This window comes from Apiospora aurea (assembly GCF_038362705.1).
Source record: "Apiospora aurea strain CBS 24483 chromosome Unknown utg000002l_segment0_segment0, whole genome shotgun sequence".
In the NCBI taxonomy this organism is placed as follows: domain Eukaryota; kingdom Fungi; phylum Ascomycota; class Sordariomycetes; order Amphisphaeriales; family Apiosporaceae; genus Apiospora; species Apiospora aurea.
The window spans coordinates 3576562-3596333 of record NW_027117389.1 but is presented as its reverse complement, the minus strand read 5'-3'; the positions used below and the strand labels follow the sequence as shown (position 1 = coordinate 3596333).

The window sequence follows — 19772 nt, the reverse complement described above, 5'->3', positions numbered from 1 at the left end:
CCAGAAATACGTCCTGACCTTTTGCAAAGCGCAGGAGCTCACTGCTCATTCGGGATCTGCCACTCCTGCATTCCAGCCAAGCCTGGTCGTTCCCCTAACTTTAATATAACTAAGTTTCCATGGCGTTTGGAAAGGGAAGCCTCGACAACTACCGGGCATCAGCAGGGCGTACCGTGGAAACTGCACTGTGCAACCCGATAAGCTGCTTCCGAACTTCCGCGTCCTTGGCATTGCGGTCATGCTGATCTCAAGCGCCCAGGCTACCCTTGATCATCAAAACGGCTGTTCGCGTCAATAAACACTGGCAAGTTCGAGTTGCTGGGTCGGGCCATTTTGTTTGGGTAGTCGAATGCTGACTTGAAACATGTCTGCTTGTGTAGCATCGAATGGCATGGATATATCCCACCTCCATGATCCAGACCGAGGTGGCTCATTTGGTAAAGGGGTATCCTGAGGCGTTGACGACTCCTTGTCATAGAAAGCATGGAAACATTTTATACAACTGAAATGGACAATTCGTCAACTCGTAGGGATTTATTTTCGACTTGGGTTAGGAGACCAGCTATTGATTCAATAACTAAGTACCTAACATGTATGGACAATACGTCCCTTCACCACCTATCTCACGATTCCCACACACGCCTCCTTCTCAGTCCCTTTCTCTTAGCCAGGCACTTCTAGACAGCGCCAGCCGTGGGCGCCGCCGTGGCCTCGGGCGTCCAGGTCCCGACGCTCGATGGCCCCGTGGGCGTCTCGTTGATGGCGTCGTTGTTACGGGAGCAGCCCGACTTGGCCACGAGCGCGGCCGGGCACGCGACCTGCTTGAAGGTCACGTCCGGGTTGTCGGCGCCCGCGAACCAGTCGAAGCGCCAGTAGCAGCCCGCCTTCAGCTTCTCGGGGAACGAGTCGCATTCCGACCGAGACGAGACGCCGCCGTACTGGGCGCCCCAGCCGTTGGGCGGGGCGCCGTACTGGTTGGTGCAGGCGTTGAACAGGCCGACGCCGCCGCCGGGCATCTGGGAGGGGTTTTTAGTGTCGTACGTGTATTGTTTGTTTCAACTGTCTTGTGTGGATTCCAAGTAATGGAGATACACAGAGAGAGAGAGAGAAAAGGGGAAGTATCGGTGGCCACTCCTATCGTCGTAACCCCCTTGAGGGAATAGGTGCGATTGGGCATGACGCCGTTCTGAGAAATCGTAGACTAAGAAGCAACGGAAATAGAAATGCAAGGAGTGGTGTTCATAAGCAACTCCTTCTACTCCTCGCACTTACCGCAATATCGAAATGATTCTGCCCCAAATCGCCCCCCGTATTCGAAGCCTGCACCACCATCGTCTTCCCACTGACGGGCCCGCTCGTGAACGTCAACTCATAACACGCGCAGCACCACGTCTGCTCGTTGGACCCCGCGAGCTTGACCGCGGCCCAGCCGTACGCCGTCGTCTCGTTGACGGCCCAGGGGCTCTGGTTGGAGCACATGTAGGCGCCGCTCGCCACGCCGTTGTCGCACCCGGACTTGGTGTCGGACCCGCCCAGCGGGCCGTCGCTCTTGTCGCACGTCTGCACGTACTTGCCCGAGTTGGTCTTGAGGCCCCAGCCGCAGCTCGGCTTGCAGCAGTCCCAGTACCGCGTCGTCCGGCCCGTGCCCGAGGAGCCGCCCCATCCCCCCTGCGCGGAGGCTAGGAGCGGGAGGGTCGCGGCGGCGGCGGCGGTCGTGAGGATCGAGTGGACGTGCATGTTGCGTTTGCCTTGGTGACACCAGAGGAGGAGATAATTGGGTTTCGATGCTGTATTTCTCTGTACTTCTGTATCTTGTTCACCGAGTCGATCAACAATCTAGTAATGAATTGATAATGTAGTGGAGAAAGGAGATCTCTGGCGATTTCAGACAAGAAAGTGGAAAGGGGCTTCAACGCTTCTTAAAACCTCCCTGCAGTGCGGCCCTACGGAGTCGACTACCGAGAAGTCCATAAATACAGACTCAGGGGCAACTATACACCTGCATCTTAGATGCAACCGCATCCCGCGATCTGCGCATTGGCACTCGGCAAATCAACGCCTGTCGTAGTGTCACTTGCTGTGACCCCATCATAACCGCCTGGAGGGTAGCCCCCCGGAGGCGGCTCGAAGGTGGAGTTGGGCAATGGCAAAATAGATAACCCCCATTTGGAAAAAGCCGAGCGCCAATATACTCCCGGCCGGCAGAAGTAGGCGCATGAGATCATTGCTCAGCAGAGAGTCCCTACAGGGCAACCGCACTTATTCGCGGTTCGGAATCCCCGCATACTTCCAAACTACTGCAGATCCCATTCTACCCATGCTATATATCATCCCGTATTGCCTTACATGAAGTGTTGCAACAGTCAGCCATTTTCACAACATTGAAGAGTCAAACTTCTGCCAGTAAAATTCTTTTATTTCAGTGTAGCAGCTCCTCATCTATCGTGAAGAATGCGCAGAGTTCTACAGAACCGGTCTAGCATCAGAACATATCCGTAAAGTCATGATCGATCATGCAAGAAGCCATGCACCTCCGCTTAGTAACGGCGATCGCTACCGTACTCATCACGGCGCTCCTCGTAGTCGTTGTTACCGCGACGCATATAAGACTCAGACTCTCCACCGCCATAGCCCTCATCGTTGCGTCGGCCACCGTAGCCACCTTCGTCGTCATCACGTTGGCCACCCCCGTATCCGCCACCGTAGCCCCCGCTGGATTCCTGACGGCCGTAGGATGACGACTCGTCACGTGACTCGCGGCCATAGCTATCACCACCGCCGTAGCTGTTGCCGCCACCGTAGCCGCTGTTGCCGCCGCCGTAGCTGTCGCCACCGCCGTAACTGCTGTTACCACCACCGTAGCCGCTGTTACCGCCACCGTAACTGTCGCCACCACTGTTACCACGTCCGTATCTGTCGCCGCCGCCATAGCCGCCGCCGTAGCCCTGGCTCGAGCCTCCGTAGTCCTCACGGCGCTCGGTGTGAGACTCACGGCCACCGCCGTAAGATGGATGGGACTCGGTTCGCTCCTCGTAGCCGTAGCCGGTGGTGTTGCCACGGCGGTCCTCGTCCTGCTCGTAGCGCTTGTAAGTCCTGGACTCGTCGCCGTTATCGTATTCAGTTCGCGACTCGGTGGCTTGCTCGTAGCGGCCGCCAGAGTGGCCGTATTCAGTTCGCGTCTCGGTGCGCGAGTTGTCATCATCCGTTCTGGAAGAGTACGACTCCCGGTCGTCCTTCTTGAAGTTGTCGCCTAGCAGGCTCTTGCCGACGGAGTGAAGGAAGCCGCCGATGCCGCTACTGTGGCCGCCGGACTCCTCAACTTGAATAGGGTGGCCTCCTTCTCCTGACGGGAGGTTGATGCCAGCTTGTTGCTCGAGAACGTTGCCGATACCGCCAGTAATGCCTTCGTAGATGGCACCAGCAGCCGCACCTGCAATACGGTCTTCCATGGAGCCACCCTCTCCGCCTTCGTAATTCTTCTTCATGCCCAAGGGCTTGCCACAGCCGTGTCCAGTATCATGGACACCTTCCTTGTGGTTCTCGCCTAAGGTTTGGTCAGTACGTATTTCCTCGACATTAAAGTAGATATGTTGGCATACCGTTGAAGACACCATCCCGGGAGAGCTTGCGTCGGAGGTCGTCCCTGTCACGGTCATCCATTTCTTCCCACCATTGCCTGACCGAATCAAACATGATCTGGCGGCCTTCGCGGACCGGGCCATCAGCATGGTCGCGCTGGGCAGGGTGATGCATAACACCAAAGATGATGTTGGTGATGACCTCGTCGGGGTTTCTTCCCTCATCGTCCCAAAGCTCCATGATCTGAGGAGTCGCCCAGGAAACGACCTTGCTGGCAGTCTTTCCGGCGACCTCGTTGAGGATCTAATTAGGTGGATGTTAGTATTGTCTCCCTTCGATAGAGCTCGTCCAAAATTACTTACGTTGGAGAAGTGATCCTTGGACAGCATAGAGTGTGTGGGGTCAGATGAGCGGTCGTCATCGAAAACGATATGCTGCTCGGCCTCGCTACTCTCAATGATCTCATGAGATCCGGTGCGAAGCTCGTTCTTGACCTGCTTCAAGACAGGTACAACGAATGGAGCCATGATAGAGAATACCCAAACAGACATCTGCTCCTCAAGTTGTTCGAGGATCTTGGGCAGAATGGGAATCTTCTCAATCATTTCGCCGATGGTCTTCATCAACTCATCGTGGAACTCAATCGCAGGCATGACCTGTTTGAAGATATCCTGGACGTAGCGAGTAAACTCCTCGGGATCGCGAGGAGAAACCTGGGCGTTCTGCATCTGTGAGTTGGCAGCGTTCTCCTGGATGTTCTGCATTTCACCCTTCTTGTCACCGCCGAGGATTCCGTCCGGGATTTTGTTCAGAAGATCTTCGATGATGCTGGTGTTGCTGTTCTTGTTGTTTGTCAGAGTACCCTCGAGTTCGTCCAGCTCATTCTGAGTGAGCTTGTCGGAGACTAGTCATTGTATTAGACGCTATAATATGTACGAGTAGAGGATCAAGCACGTACCTTCACCAGTAACGGAATGCAGGAAGTCGACACCACCAAAGGTACCGGTGACAAGAGGGTAGACTTCATCACGAGCTCCTTCAAGACGCATACGCGTATCCCGTCCCACGTGGGGGAAGACATCACGCTCACCCATCTCGATCAGAGCCAGTTCGGTGTAGTTGCTGTGGGCAAGGAAATCTAAATACCTGTAAGTTATGAAGCCAAAATCAAGAGAGGCAATATTACAAACCTTCCAGACAGTGAAGACCAGTACCAAGCAAGCGCAGAGCCTCGTAGATTTCGTCCTTGTTGTTGCTGCGGCGGTAGCTTCTGGCCAGCTCAATAGAATCACCGAAGAGCTTTCGAACGTGTTGGGCTGAAGTCATAATTCCGGCGCGCTCATTGGCGATGTAGTTCTTCATACCACTCTCGGGATCAATGGACAGCTCGCGGTCTTCGTCAATGGGACCACGGAGACGTCTGTCGTACTGCCTGGGGTCACCAGCACCAGCGCCATAGCCCTTAGGGTTGTCGATATGGTCCTCGGGTCTGTAAGTGCCTGAAATAACGTCAGTGGACAGTTGGTTTTAGTTTGGAATGGTTCGTACCAAGTCTCTCAGCAGTGATTTCGAACTCCTTGCTGCCGAAGCCGAATGTCATGAAGCCCAGAACACACAGCAGTAGGCGAATAGCTTCGGAAGAAACAGCCTTCACAGTTCCGATATCAATCGCCTGCGAGTAGTCGCCTAAACACTGGCAGTCAGTACTTGTTGTACAACAGCTGGCAGGCAATCAAGGCGGCAGGGCAGTAAGACGTACGCAGCCAGTTTCCGAAGTAGACCTGGATTGATGGTATTAGTGGTGTTTTATGAAGGGAGTTATGTTTTCGAATCGACTTACACGTTGGACTGTGAGCTTGTCGAACTTCTTGCCGTTTCCAAGGACTCTGGCCATTGCCAGAGTCAAGAGGGTGTCCTCCAAATCACCATCTGTACATTTTCAATTAGCAATGTCCCGATTTTTCGCAGCTGTAAAACTTTGTGATAGAAGGTTGGTAGAAGGCAGTCTACAGCCTTGGGAATGGGTTGGGACCAGTACTGGCGAATAACAACTGCTCCCGTTCGTAGATTATTCGCTCAATACAGTCACGCATTGTCCCAATCATAGGCGAGGGCTGAGGCGACCTCCGTTTTGACTTTCACTCGAGGCGAATTCATCGTATATGCAGTGTAGTACTGTATGCAAGTGATGCAGTGTTTGGACGGGTATTCGGGCAAGCTATAGCTGTGAAGACTTACGGCGCCCTATCAGGGGTATCTGTTAGCTGCTGTACGGTCATGGCATTGGGAGGCCGGTCGAAACTTACAGTTGACTCCTTCGACCTTGCTAATACCAGCAATGTTACCGGCGCCGAAGGCCAGGGCACCTGGCGTGAAAGCGCACAGGATAACCACAGCCAAAACGGCGGGGTAGAAGGATTTGGATGTGAACATCGTCGAGACCTGCCCTTCAGATGTTCAAATGTCGTGTTTCTGATCGAGGTTTTCTCAAGAGTAATGGTGATTCTTGGAGAAGAGAAATTGACCAAAACAAATCAAGCCAGAGCGTGAAGAGGGGGGACGAGGCTCAAATAAGAAGAAAGGCAGCCTGTCAAAGAAAGCTTCCTCGCAATTTGGTGTGTGACGTTGGTGCCCTTGCTTCTGGGCCTTCCTGTCCCTGTCAAGGTCGTGTTTGGAGGGGTCGAAGGGGGGTTCATCATCGTTGGACGATCCAAAAGTAGGCAGGGGGGCCCATAGCATGAAGCTTAGCTGGAGATCGACTGAACCTCTGACCTGCCAAGACGCGATGGCAGGCGTCTAATGCATTCAATTGGACCGAAGTGGTCGGTAATGGGGTTGCTGGATGCTGTGCTTGACTTGCTTGACTTGCAGGCTTGGAGCCGTCCCCAATAATCAGTACACCGGTACTTTGCGTCTTGTTTTAGCTAAACCCAAATCCCTGCAAAAGGCTGCTGGTGGCAGTACGTGGTACGAATGCTTTGGCTGCTTGGGGCCCCAACTGACAGCAGGATTCTAGCCCATGCCAAGGCTCTACGAGGAGGGGACGAGGGACGCTGAGTGAGTCGATACACGTGTGTCAGATGCTCGTCGGACGATAAGAGGTCAATGTAGGTGTGCATTCTATTCACCTCGCATCACGGCGAGAAAAGACTTCACTTTTGAACCCAACCTAGACCAGCCTCGCGACCGGTTCCTGACTAATATATTGAGTTCCTCAGCATAAGCTTATCGTGATCGCGCTTGGTGGATAGATAGGTCGAGCCGCTGGTGCATGAGGATGGCGAGCCGGGCCTTGCAATATGGTCGGATGGCTGTCGCTGCAAGCGATGCTTTATATGACTGAGACGATGCTCGAATGTTGTTACTTTCTTCTGGGCGTCCTGGTATGCCTCGCTGGATTGGGGCAGGCGGCATACATACAACGCAGGCATGGCATCGGTCCAGTGTGCGCATGTGCATGTGCATCATGGCGGCTCGGTAAATAGAAGGCGCCTACCGACACCCAATAGCGGGCGGCTCGATGAAACACCCCGCGACGGCCACCTGGGGCTCACGGCTTATAGCCTTAAGCCTACATCCTACGTATGTTTGGTATATTTGACGTAATACCTGGGACAATTTGGCATACACTCGCGGACCGCATCATGATACCAAACGTCAAGCATGGAGGGTGACGTCTGGCTCGTGTGTAAATACCTACCTACCAACTACCGAACCCTCTGTGTAAGTACCTAGGACCTGCTAGGCAAGATCATGGTTTGCTCGTTACCATACCTTAGGCATGCGTATGCGGGCATGTGCTTCGGGTGTTAGCCGAGTGAGTGGCCTTGAGTTATCTGAACAAGAGCTAGGTTCTTACCTACTCGACATAGATGCACTCAACACCAAAGCTGTTCTGCGGCGAACATGATATTGATATAATAAACATTATGTGAATGCCATTAAATGATCTCTGATTTATACCAGAGGTACGGCATAGTATGGTGGAAGGGAGGCTTTCGCCATGAAGAGGATGCCGGTGTCCTGGGCAGTAATATATATCAGCCAGTGTCCATCACATAGCTATAGAATGAGAATCTTCAAGTGGTAGGTATGCTGTAAGTATTGACCCTACAAAAGGCTGGAGTGGAACGAGATACTTTTGGTATGAAACACTGCTAAGCTGATTCATTTTCAGAATCATGTCCTACAGCATAACCAACAGTGATAGCTTCAGAGCTCGTGGCCCAGGTGAATGTTAGTAAATGGGGTTGAGAAGCTGGGTGCGCCAGCTCAGCCAGTTAGTTGACAGGCGAAAGAGCTTGACCTAGAGGATCAAGTATGAGCTGCACGCTGTATGAGGTACCTAAGTCAAGATGGCGCTTATACGATGGGCAGTCATACGGAAACATCAAAACGAGTGGATGGTGGTTTCAGGCCCTAGATGTGGAAATGGGGCCGGCCTCAGGAGAGTATCTCAAGTAATCACCAGACATGTTGAGAGTGATACGCATGTGAATGGTTTGTTTCCAGGGGCTCAGGCATGCTACTGTGCTATGGGATACGTCGGGCGCGGCTGCGTTGAGTGTACTAATAAGTAATAGAGCTCAACTCATGATAAGGTCGATACTACGCGGAGGCACTGAAGAGTAGAATGCCAACAGACAGACCTAAAGACACTGCAGGCGGGGGGTATGTGATAGGGCGACCGTCAGTTGCTGCAGAGCCAAATTGACAGGCACTGGAGGAGTAGCTTGCATCAGCTTTTCAAGGCCCAATACTACCTACTGTAGAACTTCAGTAAAGGCGTCAAAATGGCTTATGAGATGATTGTGCTGACAGCCAGTCTGAAGCCTGGACCAAGCTAGGCGAGAGAGGACGAGAGTGGGAGAACGGCCGGGCCTCGAACCTTGGGGGGGAGGGACAGCGTGTGACACACGAGGCCCGCCAGCGCTCCCTCTCCCCAGCTGGACAAAATCGAAACCAGCCTTTTCAGTTTCCCCTTCTGCAGGACAAGCCATAGCAGAGAGGTCTAGAGAGTCCTGCAAAGGAATAATTGTCAGGGCCCAGCCAGACAGCCAGATGCGAAAGCCATTACGTGATGGGTCAGCTAGTGGGCACGAGGGGACAGGTTTTAGCAGGTAGGCAGGTAGGGAATCGCCGCTTTAAAAAACAAGCCCCTAGAGCTGGCAAATCAGCGCGACAGCACTGAGGATCTAGCCAGTAGCCTTCGTCGCATGGTGGTACTTAGATGGGGCCCTGCATAAACTGCGACGCGCTACCCACGAGAGAATCCAGTGACTTCAGCGACGGGCTCGGGGCCTCTTTCAACGAGAACCTCCTAAACAGATGGCGGATTTCCAACCGCTATCGCAGCCTTCAATCGTCTCCGTCCTCCCGTGCAAGAGCAGAAATCGGATGCGACAAGGCGAACAATGCGAAAGCAGGGTGAAAAGGACGACAGGATCTGCTACGGTAAAGGAAGTAAGGCAACATATAGAAATCTGCTATTATTAAGTGACTTGCAGGTGTAAGAGCGCCAAGTACCTTCGGATGAGCAAAGTCGCGCCCCAGTCGTTGTGCGCGCCCGCTGTTTTAGCCAAAGGTTCTTGGGAGAGCCAAAATCAGCTGGCAGTGATTGATTTCGTACCTTAGGTAGGCATCAATAGGACAGACGCCCGACCCCCGGCATTATTCTGGTCTTGCCTCGTTTAGGTGTGCACTTTGGCACTCTACTCCGTTCGATTATCCAACCCGCCCAAGGCGGCTAAGTACCAATTTTCGACACTCGAAATGCTGCAAATCGCATCGATTTCAAATTGCATCGGGCATGCTATGAGTATTTCATAACGATGGCTTAGGTAAACGCGTTGTTACACACTGCAAACGTAGGACAAGAGATGTGTTTTCCAAAAGTCATGAATGCTGGTGTCGCGCAAGCAAACAATCAGCAATCTCACCAGCTATTCAGTACATCGAAGCCGTGTTGATACGCTGGAGGGGGTCGATAGGGTGTCGTGTGCGAGTGCGAGTACTGACCCGGGCAGGTCAGCATCGCAAGCAGCTCCAAATCAGTAACCGTCATTTTTTACATGTAGGATCGGCCGCCTTGGTCGGGTTTGTTAGTACGTCAAAGGCGAAGACTTGAGCTGAGCCAGGGGGTCGAGGACAGCATTGACCCAGGTGCCTACGTCGCAAATCACTTTCATCCCGATTCTGGAGGTAGCATGTGCAGTAGGTAGGCTCGAGTACATACTAAGTAGGCTGTAGGTGTGGGTGCCCAGTGTGCATTGTGGGTGCTGCATGTGGGTGCAGGTGTGGGCATTGGGAGGGAAAATTTGTGCCAGGCCTCTCCAGATCACTTGGGCTTCTCCCGGTCGCAGTCTCGTCAGGTCATTTCTAGTGTTACTGATGGGCTGGGTGGCCCAGACAGATCAATTGATGGAAGATGGGCGGGGACGCGAGCGAGCGAGTCTGGCTGCAAAAGCAGACCTCCCAACTCACTTGGGCTAAGAGTGGGCTGTGGGCAGTGCAGGATTGAGGCAGGTGGGAGCAGAAGCGGGAGCAGGAGGGCCGGGGAGCAAGGGAAGGGAGAGAAAAAAAACAGGTACAGCCCGTAGGTACCTGTTGACAGACAGTAGGAACAGCAGGTCCAGTAATGTGGCAGGCACTGGTTTTTGGAATCAACCGATGTTGGATCTGGTTGATGTCAATTGAAAGTGGGAGGGGTACATGGCCTAGTGTACCTCACTGATGGGAGTGATTCAGTTGACCCGGCCTTGGTCCCCTCGGTCACATAAAGCCCTGACCCCCCAACTTTCAGGTGAAAACCTGCCCCGAAACTTTTCCCACTTTCTCCCCTAAATTCTCTGCCCATAAGCAACTGGAAAACAGGCCCTATTCCTGCGAATTGAGCACCCCCAAAGCAACCTTACTGCACCCGCAAACCAACGCATTTCCTCAACCCAACAAACTCAACCACCACAATGGCCAGGCCCCGCAAGGACCAAACCAAGGCTGTACCGGCCACGCCGGCGGCACAGGTGCCCTTGGTGCCTCAGCAGCAGCAGCAGCAACAGCAGCAGCAGCAGCAACAGCAGCAGCAGCAGCAACAGCAGCAGCAGCAGCAACAGCAGCAGCAGCAGCCCGCGGCTCCTGCTAATGTCCCAACTCTGATGCCCCAGCCGCCTGTCGCAATGGCGCCGCCTATGGATGCTGGCTCCAACACCCTCACCATTAACCGTGCTGAGTACGAGAGAGTCCGCAACTCGGTGAGTCCCATTCTACTTGCTACCTGCTGCAATTCCTTCAAAGCCCATGTCATGTTGCCCACGCCCACTCCCAGGGCATGAGGCCGGCACCTAGCAATTCCCCATCTACTACCCTTCTTCCACGGCCAATGCCAGCCACACACTCTTCACGTTAATTGCCATGCAACCACCTTCATTCAACCACCGCACACCGAGCATTGCATCCCACCTTATGTGCTGGCTTTGACTATATGCTCGATTGCCGATGCACTTGTCTCTTTTCCGAGCAGGGTCATCGAGACCAAGCATTTTGTATCTTGACCAAGTCGCGCAAGGCAATCAAAGAAGTGCTTTGTTACAGGTGTGCGAGGCTCTTCAGAGTCGATGCAAGCCAGCGCGTTTTATCCTGGATACGCGTACATGAAGTCGGCTTGTTTACATGCTGGATTACCCCGCACCACTGGCCACGCAAATGGAGGCCCGAGGAGCTATGACCCCACCTCCCACCGGGCCTCTACTGCTTGCCCAAGTCCCCAAGTCCCCTAACAGCACTGCCTCCATTTCTCACTGCACTCCAATGAAACGCCTGTAAAACGCTGCGAAGCAACCTCACTGACATGCCTCAAGGTTCACGCTCGCCTCTCCACTATCCAGGAGCTCCTGAAGGACTTCGCTTCAGACTACCTCCGCCAGAGTAACATGCTCTTGGGCGAGCCTACATCGCTGGATAACGTCCCAGCCCTGCAGACTCTTGCTCGTCTGGACCAAGCCGCTGTGGGCTTTGCGCCCCCTGTTGGTGCCGAGGCTGTCATTCCTCCCGTTGAGGAGAAGAAGGAGCGCAAGAAGCGCCAGCATGACCCCAATGCTCCCAAGCGCCCCTTGACGCCATACTTCCTCTACATGCAGACTGCCCGTCCCATCATCGCCACCGATCTTGGCAATGAGGCCCCCAAGGGTGCTGTTCAGGACGAGGGCCAGCGTCGCTGGGCTTCCATGAACCCTGACGAGAAGATGGTGAGTTTGAAAATATCATTCAGTCAATGTTCGTTGTGCTAACCTAGAATTCAGGCTTGGAACAATGCTTACCAGTTCAACTTGCGTCTCTACCACGCTCGTGTCGCCTCCTACAAGGCCGGAAACCTCGCGGCACGTGAGATGAGTGACCAGGACGCACTTGCGTATGCCGACGCAAATGCGATTCCCCAGCCCAACGTTGGTGGTACTGTTGACGAGCCCGCCGTCGCCAATGACCAGGACGCTATTGTGGAGCAGCTGCAGATGACTGCCCCTGTTGTAGCTCCGGCTGCCGCTGCCATTTCCGACGAAGTGGCCAAGACCCCCAAGCCTAAGGGCAGCACCCGCAAGCGAAAGAGCACCGCCGCGGACAGTGAGGACGTAGAGGCGTCGGCAGTTAAGACCGCGACACCTGCCAGTCCTGATAAGAAGCGGAAGCGAGCGTCCAAGGTAGCAGAACCTGCGACTGAGGAACCTAAGAAGTCCGCTCGCAAGAAGAAGAACGCTTAAGCGACCTCGCTTCGGCTTTCTTCAGTTGGCACTTTCACTGTATTTCGAGGATACCCTTTTTCACATTCAACGTGAGCGGCTCTCGGGTATCGGTCTTCTATCATGAGATCACGACAGGTGGAACAAACGATGTTCACTGGGTTGCTTAGGGTTTCATTGCTTCACTTGTGATATGTTTGAGTATATGTGGTTTCGGCGGCTGCTCTCTAGTAGCCAAAAGGATTATAGGACCAGTTGATGATATAGCACTGGTTGGCGACGGTTACGTTTCAGGCGTTGGCGAGTCCAGGGTTTCAGGGAAGGCGTCATTGTATTTAGCTGTATGAACCAATGAGTAAAAAGATTCTTGCCGTAAAGTGATCTCTTGAAATGTCTCGAGTGAAATTCGGCAATACAATAAATAGTGCATCTCGGTGAAGCCTGATTTCGAGGGTTCTGAGTAATAGTCGAGGGCTTATACAGTGAATCTAAATCACACTAGCATGCTCCAAAGCACATCATGTATACATAAATGCCGTGACAAGACCCTCGATATAAACGTGGTGCAGCATCATAATACCCATACGTTGGTAGTTGCATACTTAGTCCTGTGTCAATTTGGTAGGCACATATAGGCAGCGCCTAAATCGAGTGAATACAGGCATTGCGTGCTGCTCAAAGAGGCCGAGCAGCGGGTATCTATACTCTATCCACTATACGTAACCTCTTGATCGTCATACTTGGTAAGTCTTCTCAACTAATCCACTTATGAAGGGTCGACGAAATGAAGAGACGCATTCGAAAATATTGATTCAAGGGAGTGTTTATAGAACTCAAGCTGGAAACAGTTGCCTAATTATATACGCAGTAGATAAGTAAAAAGGTGGCGTTACAACGAGGTAATCCACCGTCACCTGTTCGTACAGCCGGCGGCTGACCCCTTTCTTTCCTTCTTCACTCTTCCTCGCCGTCGGGGCCTGGACTGAACTGCACAACGGCACCGTACCGCACCATATCCCCCATTTCCCAGGATAATACTGACATACTTACACACATATATATGTATGCATCCCCGCTGCTCCCTACTACTCGGCCCTAGTACACGAACCACTGCTGCGTCAGCGGCAGCGTCTCGGCCGGCTCGGCGGTGCAGACGACGCCGTCGGCCTCGACGGTGTACTTTTCCGGGTCGACGCGCATGGCGGGGCGGGCGTCGTTGAACTTCATGTCGCGCTTGCCGATGCGGCGGCAGTTGCGGACGGGCTCGACGCGGCTGCGCAGGCCGTAGCGGGCGACGGTGCCGGACTCGACGCTCGCCTGCGACACGAAGAGGATCTTGCTCCGGGGCACCAGGGGCGCGAACATGGGGCGCGCGATGATGGGCTGGACCGTCGGGATCGAGGCGTTAGGGTCGCCCTGGTGGAAGGGAGTTAGTTTGTTATTTTATCATCCACGGGGCCGCATTGGAGAGTATCGTGTCTAACGGGGGAATAGGTTCGAAGGAGAGGCACGAAGACAAGAGAAAGGAACTCACCATCTGAGCATAAGCAATCAAGCCGCTCTTAACAACGAGACTAGGCTTGGTCCCGAACCAAGCCGGGTCCCAGACAACGAGATCGGCCAGCTTGCCGACCTCGACGCTGCCGAGCAGGTGCCCCATGCCCTGGGCGACGGCGGGGTTGACGGTGTACTTGGAGACGTAGCGCTTGACGCGGAAGTTGTCGGCGCCGGTCCCCGCGTCCTCGGGCAGGGTCCCGCGCTGGACCTTGTTCTTGTGGGCCGTGTTCCAGGTGCGGAGGACGACCTCGCCGCAGCGGCCCATGGCCTGGGAGTCGGAGGACATCATGCTGATGGCGCCCAGGTCGTGCAGCACGTCCTCGGCCGCGATGGTCTCGGCGCGGATCCGCGACTCGGCGAAGGCGATGTCCTCGGGGATGTTCTTGGACAGGTGGTGGCACACCATGAGCATGTCGAGGTGCTCGTCCAGGGTGTTGCGGGTGAAGGGCCGGGTCGGGTTGGTCGACGAGGGCAGCACGTTCTCGTGCTCGACGACGCTGATGATGTCCGGGGCGTGCCCGCCGCCGGCGCCCTCGGTGTGGTACGTGTGGATCACGCGGTTCTTGAAGGCGGCAATGGTCGACTCGACGAAGCCCGACTCATTCAGGGTATCGGTATGGATCAGGCATTGCACGTCGAGCTCGTCGCATACCGTGAGGCATGAGTCGATAGCGGCTGGCGTGGAACCCCAGTCCTCGTGAAGCTTCAAGCCGCAAGCGCCTGCGATGACTTGTTCACGAAGAGCTTCAGGGGCACTGTCGTTGCCCTTTCCGGTGATACCGATATTGACTGGAAGTTCGTCGCAAGCCTGAAGCATATCGCGCATATAGTTGGCACCAGGAGTGCAAGTCGTGGCGCTCGTTCCAGCGCTAGATTGCCAGTTAGTCGATCTCCAACTCCTACCAAAAGAAGAAAGGGGGTTTGAAGGCGCTTCCATACCTTGGTCCCGTTCCGCCTCCAAGCATAGTGGTAATGCCAGAAGCAATTGATTCGTACGCCTGCTGAGGGCAGATGAAATGAATGTGAGTATCCAGACCACCCGCCGTAATGATCTTGCCCTCGCCCGCAATCACATCCGTGCAGCTTCCCACAATCATGTTCTCCGTCACGCCGTCCATCACGTCGGGGTTTCCAGCCTTGCCAATGCCTACAATAATGCCGTCCTTGACACCGATATCTGCCTTATAAATACCACTGTGGTCGACGATCAACGCGTTCGTAACAACGAGATCCAGCGTCTCGGCATCGGACCGCCCCGTCGCCTGTCCCATGCCCTCGCGCAGGGTCTTGCCGCCGCCAAACTTGCACTCGTCGCCGTGCACCGCGAGGTCCCTCTCGACCTTGATCCACAGGTCCGTGTTGCCGAGCTTGACGAGGTCGTCGGTGGTGGGGCCGAACATGGTCATGTAAGCGGAGCGGTCGAGGGTGCACGCCTCGATCTGCGCCGTCATGTCCCCGACGGGCTCTTCGGGCGCGTGCGCGAAGCCCGCCTGCTGCAGCTTGAGAACAATGTCGTCGGCGCGCGCCGGGTCGACCTGGCCCGCGGCGAGGTGGTTGCCGCCGCGGATGACGCGGTGGCCCCCAATCTCGACGAGGGTCACGGTCTTGGTGTCGCCGGGCTCGAAGCGGACGCTGGTGCCGGCCGCGATGTCGAGGCGGAACCCGTAGGCGCGCTTGCGGTCGAAGGCGAGCTGCGGGTTCGTCTCGACGAAATGGTAGTGGCTGCCGACCTGGATGGGCCGGTCGCCCTTGCTGGTGACGCGGAGGCGGACGCGGCGACGGCCCTGGTTCAGCGCGATACGGCCCTTCACGGCGACGAGGGCGCCCGGCTGCTTGTCCGCGGCGTACTCGGCCGCGGCCGCGGCGGGGAACAGGTCCGCCGACGGGATGGGCAGGAAGGAGCCGTACAGGGCCTTGGCCAGGTCGCCGTTCTCAGTGGCGATGGGGTTGTGCACCGTCACCAGGTACGTGCCCGTGGGGAAGGTGCCCTCGACCTGGATCTCATGCAGGGTCGACGGCACCGAGGGCTGGACGTGCCGGCGGCCCAGCATGGTGGACCCGATGGTCATCAGGTCCGCGACGGTGTGCTGGCCATCGCGGATGAGCTCCTGGAGGTTACTGGCTATAAGAGCCTAGGGTACGAGTAAGCTGTGGGGCCTTCACGATAATAGACAGTTGCGATTCAATGTAATAAAATAAGAAAAGGGGGAGAATGTCTTACAGTAGCCTCGGAATGATTCAGTTTTACACCTCGTGCCAGGCGTTTCTGGGCGACAAAGCCCAGTTGTGAAATGACAAGCTTGTCAAGCTATGGTTTACCGTTTCGGGCTCTGTGTTAGTCAACAAGTACGGAACGGGTGTGTGAAAGGATAGCAGAGCTGCCGCGACTTTATGGTGGTCGGCCCTCGGAAAGTGGTGGGAAGGGGTAGTAGTCCACAGGGACTTTGAGGTTAGGAGGCAAGGGAGGACAGCAGGACGTAGCAAGAAAACGAACCTCTTTGGGAATTAGATGCATTTTGGATTACCTCACAGCCCAACTCGGCATTGGATCGCGTGCTCGTATTCTCCGTTCTTGATCATCAATTCGATACTTGGAATGTCTATAGAAAGTGAAAAGTCTAGATCAAATCCATCTCCCACTCCGGCCGGATCTTTCTCACCCCAAGAGCTCTGAGCCTATTCCCCTTCTGCGGCTGCTATCATTGAATTCAGCCCGCGCGCGGGATCCACAGGGGGAAGAGCCGATAGCGAGACACTGAAGCTAAGCTTAAACGACCATGGCATTTACCCCGCGCACTGCTTCACAATGCCATGTGCCATGCATGTACTGATAACGCAACGACGGCTCATAGGGCGCCCGGTAGCGACTACCTAAGTCCTGCTGCTAATGCATACCTTAGTTGCGGTGCCGTGGCATGATACGATACATCACGGCCAAAGTCGACATCACCAACAAGTCTCGCCAAGCATGCCTTCAAGTGCGTGCACCACGCCTGAGAGTATCAATCTATTCACTCTGTGAGCCAATGCGATAGCAAAGTAGATACACGAGCAGAAATGTCCATCTTCAGTATTCTCTCTGCCGCATCGGAGGCGAAACTATCTCCTCTAAAACGTGCAAGCAATACCAGTCCCAACCGCCAACGCCATTCATGGTATCATTATGTAGTCTTATACACCCGCAAACACAAATTTCCGTAACTTCGTCGCACGGCCAGAGGAGTGGCCCACTCTGGCCGAATGCGCTTGCTTTACTCTTCCTCGATCTCTTCGTCCCAGGCGCGCCGTTCGGCCTTCATCAGATCCGCCATGACCGCAGGCTTGAAGACGGTGCTGTCAGGGTCCGTCGACCGAGGGACCTTGCCCAGCGCCTCATCGTCGAAGACCGTACCAATACTATCGATCCACCGACGGCGGCGCTCCATCAGCGTCTTCGTCACGTCGCCAATGCCGGGGCGCGCCATACCCGCCGCCGCGTTCGCCGCATGACTTCCGCCGCCTGCACCACCGGGACGCTTCGCCTTCTTAGATTTGCCCATGGTGCGTGTCCGCTTAAGATATGCGCCTTGGACTTGCGAGTCGAGATCCTCCAGAATGGTCTGGTATTCCTGATGGGCCATGCGCTCCTTAACGAGGTCCGTCAGCCGAGCCTTGCGCGCTCCGTTGATCAGGATCTGCTCGCGGAGGCGCTCCTGCAAGAGACGCAGTCGCGCTGCGACTTCGTCGTCGTAATGGCCATCGTATTCGCCATCGAATCCGTCCTGTGGCAAGAATCCAATGTGTCTCAATTCCTGCTTGATGCGCTCATCAACCTGCATGTAGTCCAGCTTGGGGTGTGTCGCCTTCTTCCAGGCCTCGGTCGACGATTCTGGCATAGCAGATGCCGGAGGGATGCTCTTACTCTCCTCTCCATTCACAGCCCCATTAACCTCGCCGTTAGGTTCCTCCTTGACCTCGGATTCACCATTGATTCCATTGACCATGGGCTTGTCTTCGCTGGCTTGGACTCGGGCTTCTGGGCGCATCGCTTGGAGCAGTCGAGAAAGGATGGGGCCGACAGAGAGCTTATCGGTTTCGGCCACCTCGTCGTCCATGTTGTCGATACTGCCGCGCGGTTGATTAGGTGCCAACTTGTCCCTCGTCTGGGAGTTCGAGTCGATAGACATGGAATTGTCCTCCTCCGCCCAGATTTCCGAGTAGTGACGTTTGCCCCGTTTGGGCATGACAAAGGCTTGGACGCGGTCTCCGCGCTCTCGCAGGAAGGTGAGATCCTCTTCGGAAAATGGACGGAAGTAGGGCTCGATGTAGGTAGAGAAGGTGCTGAAGCTGATCTGGTTCGAGGGCTTGGCGCTACTAAAGTCCTTGTCCGGCGGATCGCCCGCAATCTGGTCGCCCAGGTCCGTCTCTGGAAAGACGGCAACCGAGAAGATCTCCTTCTTTTCGTCGTCGCTCATTCCGGGCTTGACGTCGCGAATCTCGTAGACTGTGGGGTCGGGGAAGGTGGACGGGTCTTCGCCAAACGTTTGGGCCTGCGGTGCCTGGCGAGGTGGAGGCGCGCCTTCGTCCTCGGAGCTCTCCTCCTCCTCCTCTTCCTTGCCTTCTTTCTTGGTCTTCTCGTCTACGTCCATGTCGCCGGTTTCCATCTTCTCGGCTGGCGGGGAAAGCGAGGAGCTGGCGGAATCGTTCTCTCTGGACAGCTTGCGGGGCTTTCCCTTTCCTGACGACTCGCGAAGAGGGGAGTTTCGATCTGGAAATGGTTTGTTAAATCGGATCTTCTGTAGTAATGCGCAAATTTAATGCAGCAAAGGAATACAGGAGAGAGTGGTGGCTTTGGGGCAGCCAAAAAAGCGCGTCAAAGTCCAGAGTGGATGAACAGGAAAAGACGTAACCCGGCAATCGCCAAATGCAAAAACGGAAGCCATGTGCACCCCATTCACAATCAAAACACCAGACCAGGTACATACCTGTATTCGTCTCCCGCGGCGCCAGGCTATCGTTTGCCTTTCTCTTCTTTTTATTCGCCTTCTTAGCCGCATCCTCCTTGTGCGGCTTCTCATCATTGTTCGCCGCATCAGCGCTGTGTTGCTTGATGATGGGAGCCAGCAGACGCATGCCGCGGTCGAACAGCTGCCCTTGCTTCTCGGTCAGATCCGAGAGCTTTCCTAGCCTATTTATCATGCCATCGAGGCTTTTAGAGTCGGGGATTACGGCATTGGATGCATCGGAGCCGGTGAAGCTCTCGACGGTGAGGTCGGCAATGTACTCTAGTCGCAGCTCTACAAACTCGGTGTCGATGTACTCGACGGGCGGGATGCCGGCGCTGGCGGCGCCAGGGGGTGGACCAGCACTCGGGGTGGTATTGCGACTTCGTTGCCGGGCTATTCCAGACGCCTTCTTTCCAGTCCCCTTTTGACTGGGAGCGGGTGGCATTTTCAGCTATCGCAACTAAGGCAGCGAGCGGCAGGTACTATGTAAATCGATGCCCTGGTGGTGAAGGAGATGTCATGGAGGATGAGCCTGGAATGTCGTCAGCGCGCGCCGCCAATCGTATCCCATCCATGCAATGCGGCTTGCTTGCGCGTTGCACCACACAAGCGACAGGGAACCGCTATCGGGTGCTTGCGGATTAACTGTCCCTCCGGGCGTGCAGGCAGGTGCACTGTGCAGGGTATGCTACGTGCATAGCGCCATTGGATACGATATCCCTGCCAGCCCGCCCGCTGCTAGTTGGGGTAAACTCGACGGCCCACCTCAACCCCGGCATAACGTACCTTGTGTGTGTGTGTGTGTGTGTGAGACGCATCCAGTGTTGTTGGTTGAGTGAGGTTGACGACGTGAACGGGATCGAATTATTGGTGAGATCCAAGATCGCCTTTCACGATACTATGCAAGTATTCATGATGT

At 55.0% G+C, this 19772-nt stretch overlaps 5 protein-coding genes across 5 annotated transcripts; 1 reads left to right on the top strand and 4 right to left on the bottom strand.

Annotated features, from left to right (window-relative positions):
* Positions 1–677: 677 nt before the first annotated feature.
* PG986_003471 (endoglucanase type K) lies at positions 678–1737 on the bottom strand (the record flags this gene model as incomplete). The annotated part of the gene is made up of 2 exons (XM_066839693.1): positions 678–1016; positions 1273–1737. 2 exons carry the CDS (start codon positions 1735–1737, stop codon positions 678–680), a joined length of 804 nt encoding a protein of 267 aa, XP_066704757.1.
* An 800-nt stretch (positions 1738–2537) lies between these two features.
* On the bottom strand, positions 2538–6024 carry PG986_003470 (uncharacterized protein; the record flags this gene model as incomplete). Its single annotated transcript, XM_066839692.1, has 9 exons — positions 2538–3544; positions 3600–3882; positions 3942–4483; positions 4538–4717; positions 4770–5078; positions 5128–5265; positions 5339–5360; positions 5420–5508; positions 5853–6024. Coding segments are annotated over 9 exons (2742 nt in total), but the record flags the coding sequence as incomplete, so codon positions are not given.
* A 4520-nt stretch (positions 6025–10544) lies between these two features.
* PG986_003469 (uncharacterized protein) lies at positions 10545–12332 on the top strand (the record flags this gene model as incomplete). The annotated part of the gene is made up of 3 exons (XM_066839691.1): positions 10545–10829; positions 11436–11822; positions 11877–12332. 3 exons carry the CDS (start codon positions 10545–10547, stop codon positions 12330–12332), a joined length of 1128 nt encoding a protein of 375 aa, XP_066704755.1.
* Positions 12333–13406: 1074 nt separating this feature from the next.
* PG986_003468 (Urease) lies at positions 13407–16383 on the bottom strand (the record flags this gene model as incomplete). Its single annotated transcript, XM_066839690.1, has 5 exons — positions 13407–13727; positions 13846–14737; positions 14808–16000; positions 16090–16176; positions 16363–16383. The coding sequence occupies 5 exons, from the start codon at positions 16381–16383 to the stop codon at positions 13407–13409; spliced, it is 2514 nt and encodes an 837-aa protein (XP_066704754.1).
* A 736-nt stretch (positions 16384–17119) lies between these two features.
* Positions 17120–19298, bottom strand: PG986_003467 (histone acetyltransferase subunit 3; the record flags this gene model as incomplete). The annotated part of the gene is made up of 2 exons (XM_066839689.1): positions 17120–18615; positions 18833–19298. 2 exons carry the CDS (start codon positions 19296–19298, stop codon positions 17120–17122), a joined length of 1962 nt encoding a protein of 653 aa, XP_066704753.1.
* Positions 19299–19772: the final 474 nt, after the last annotated feature.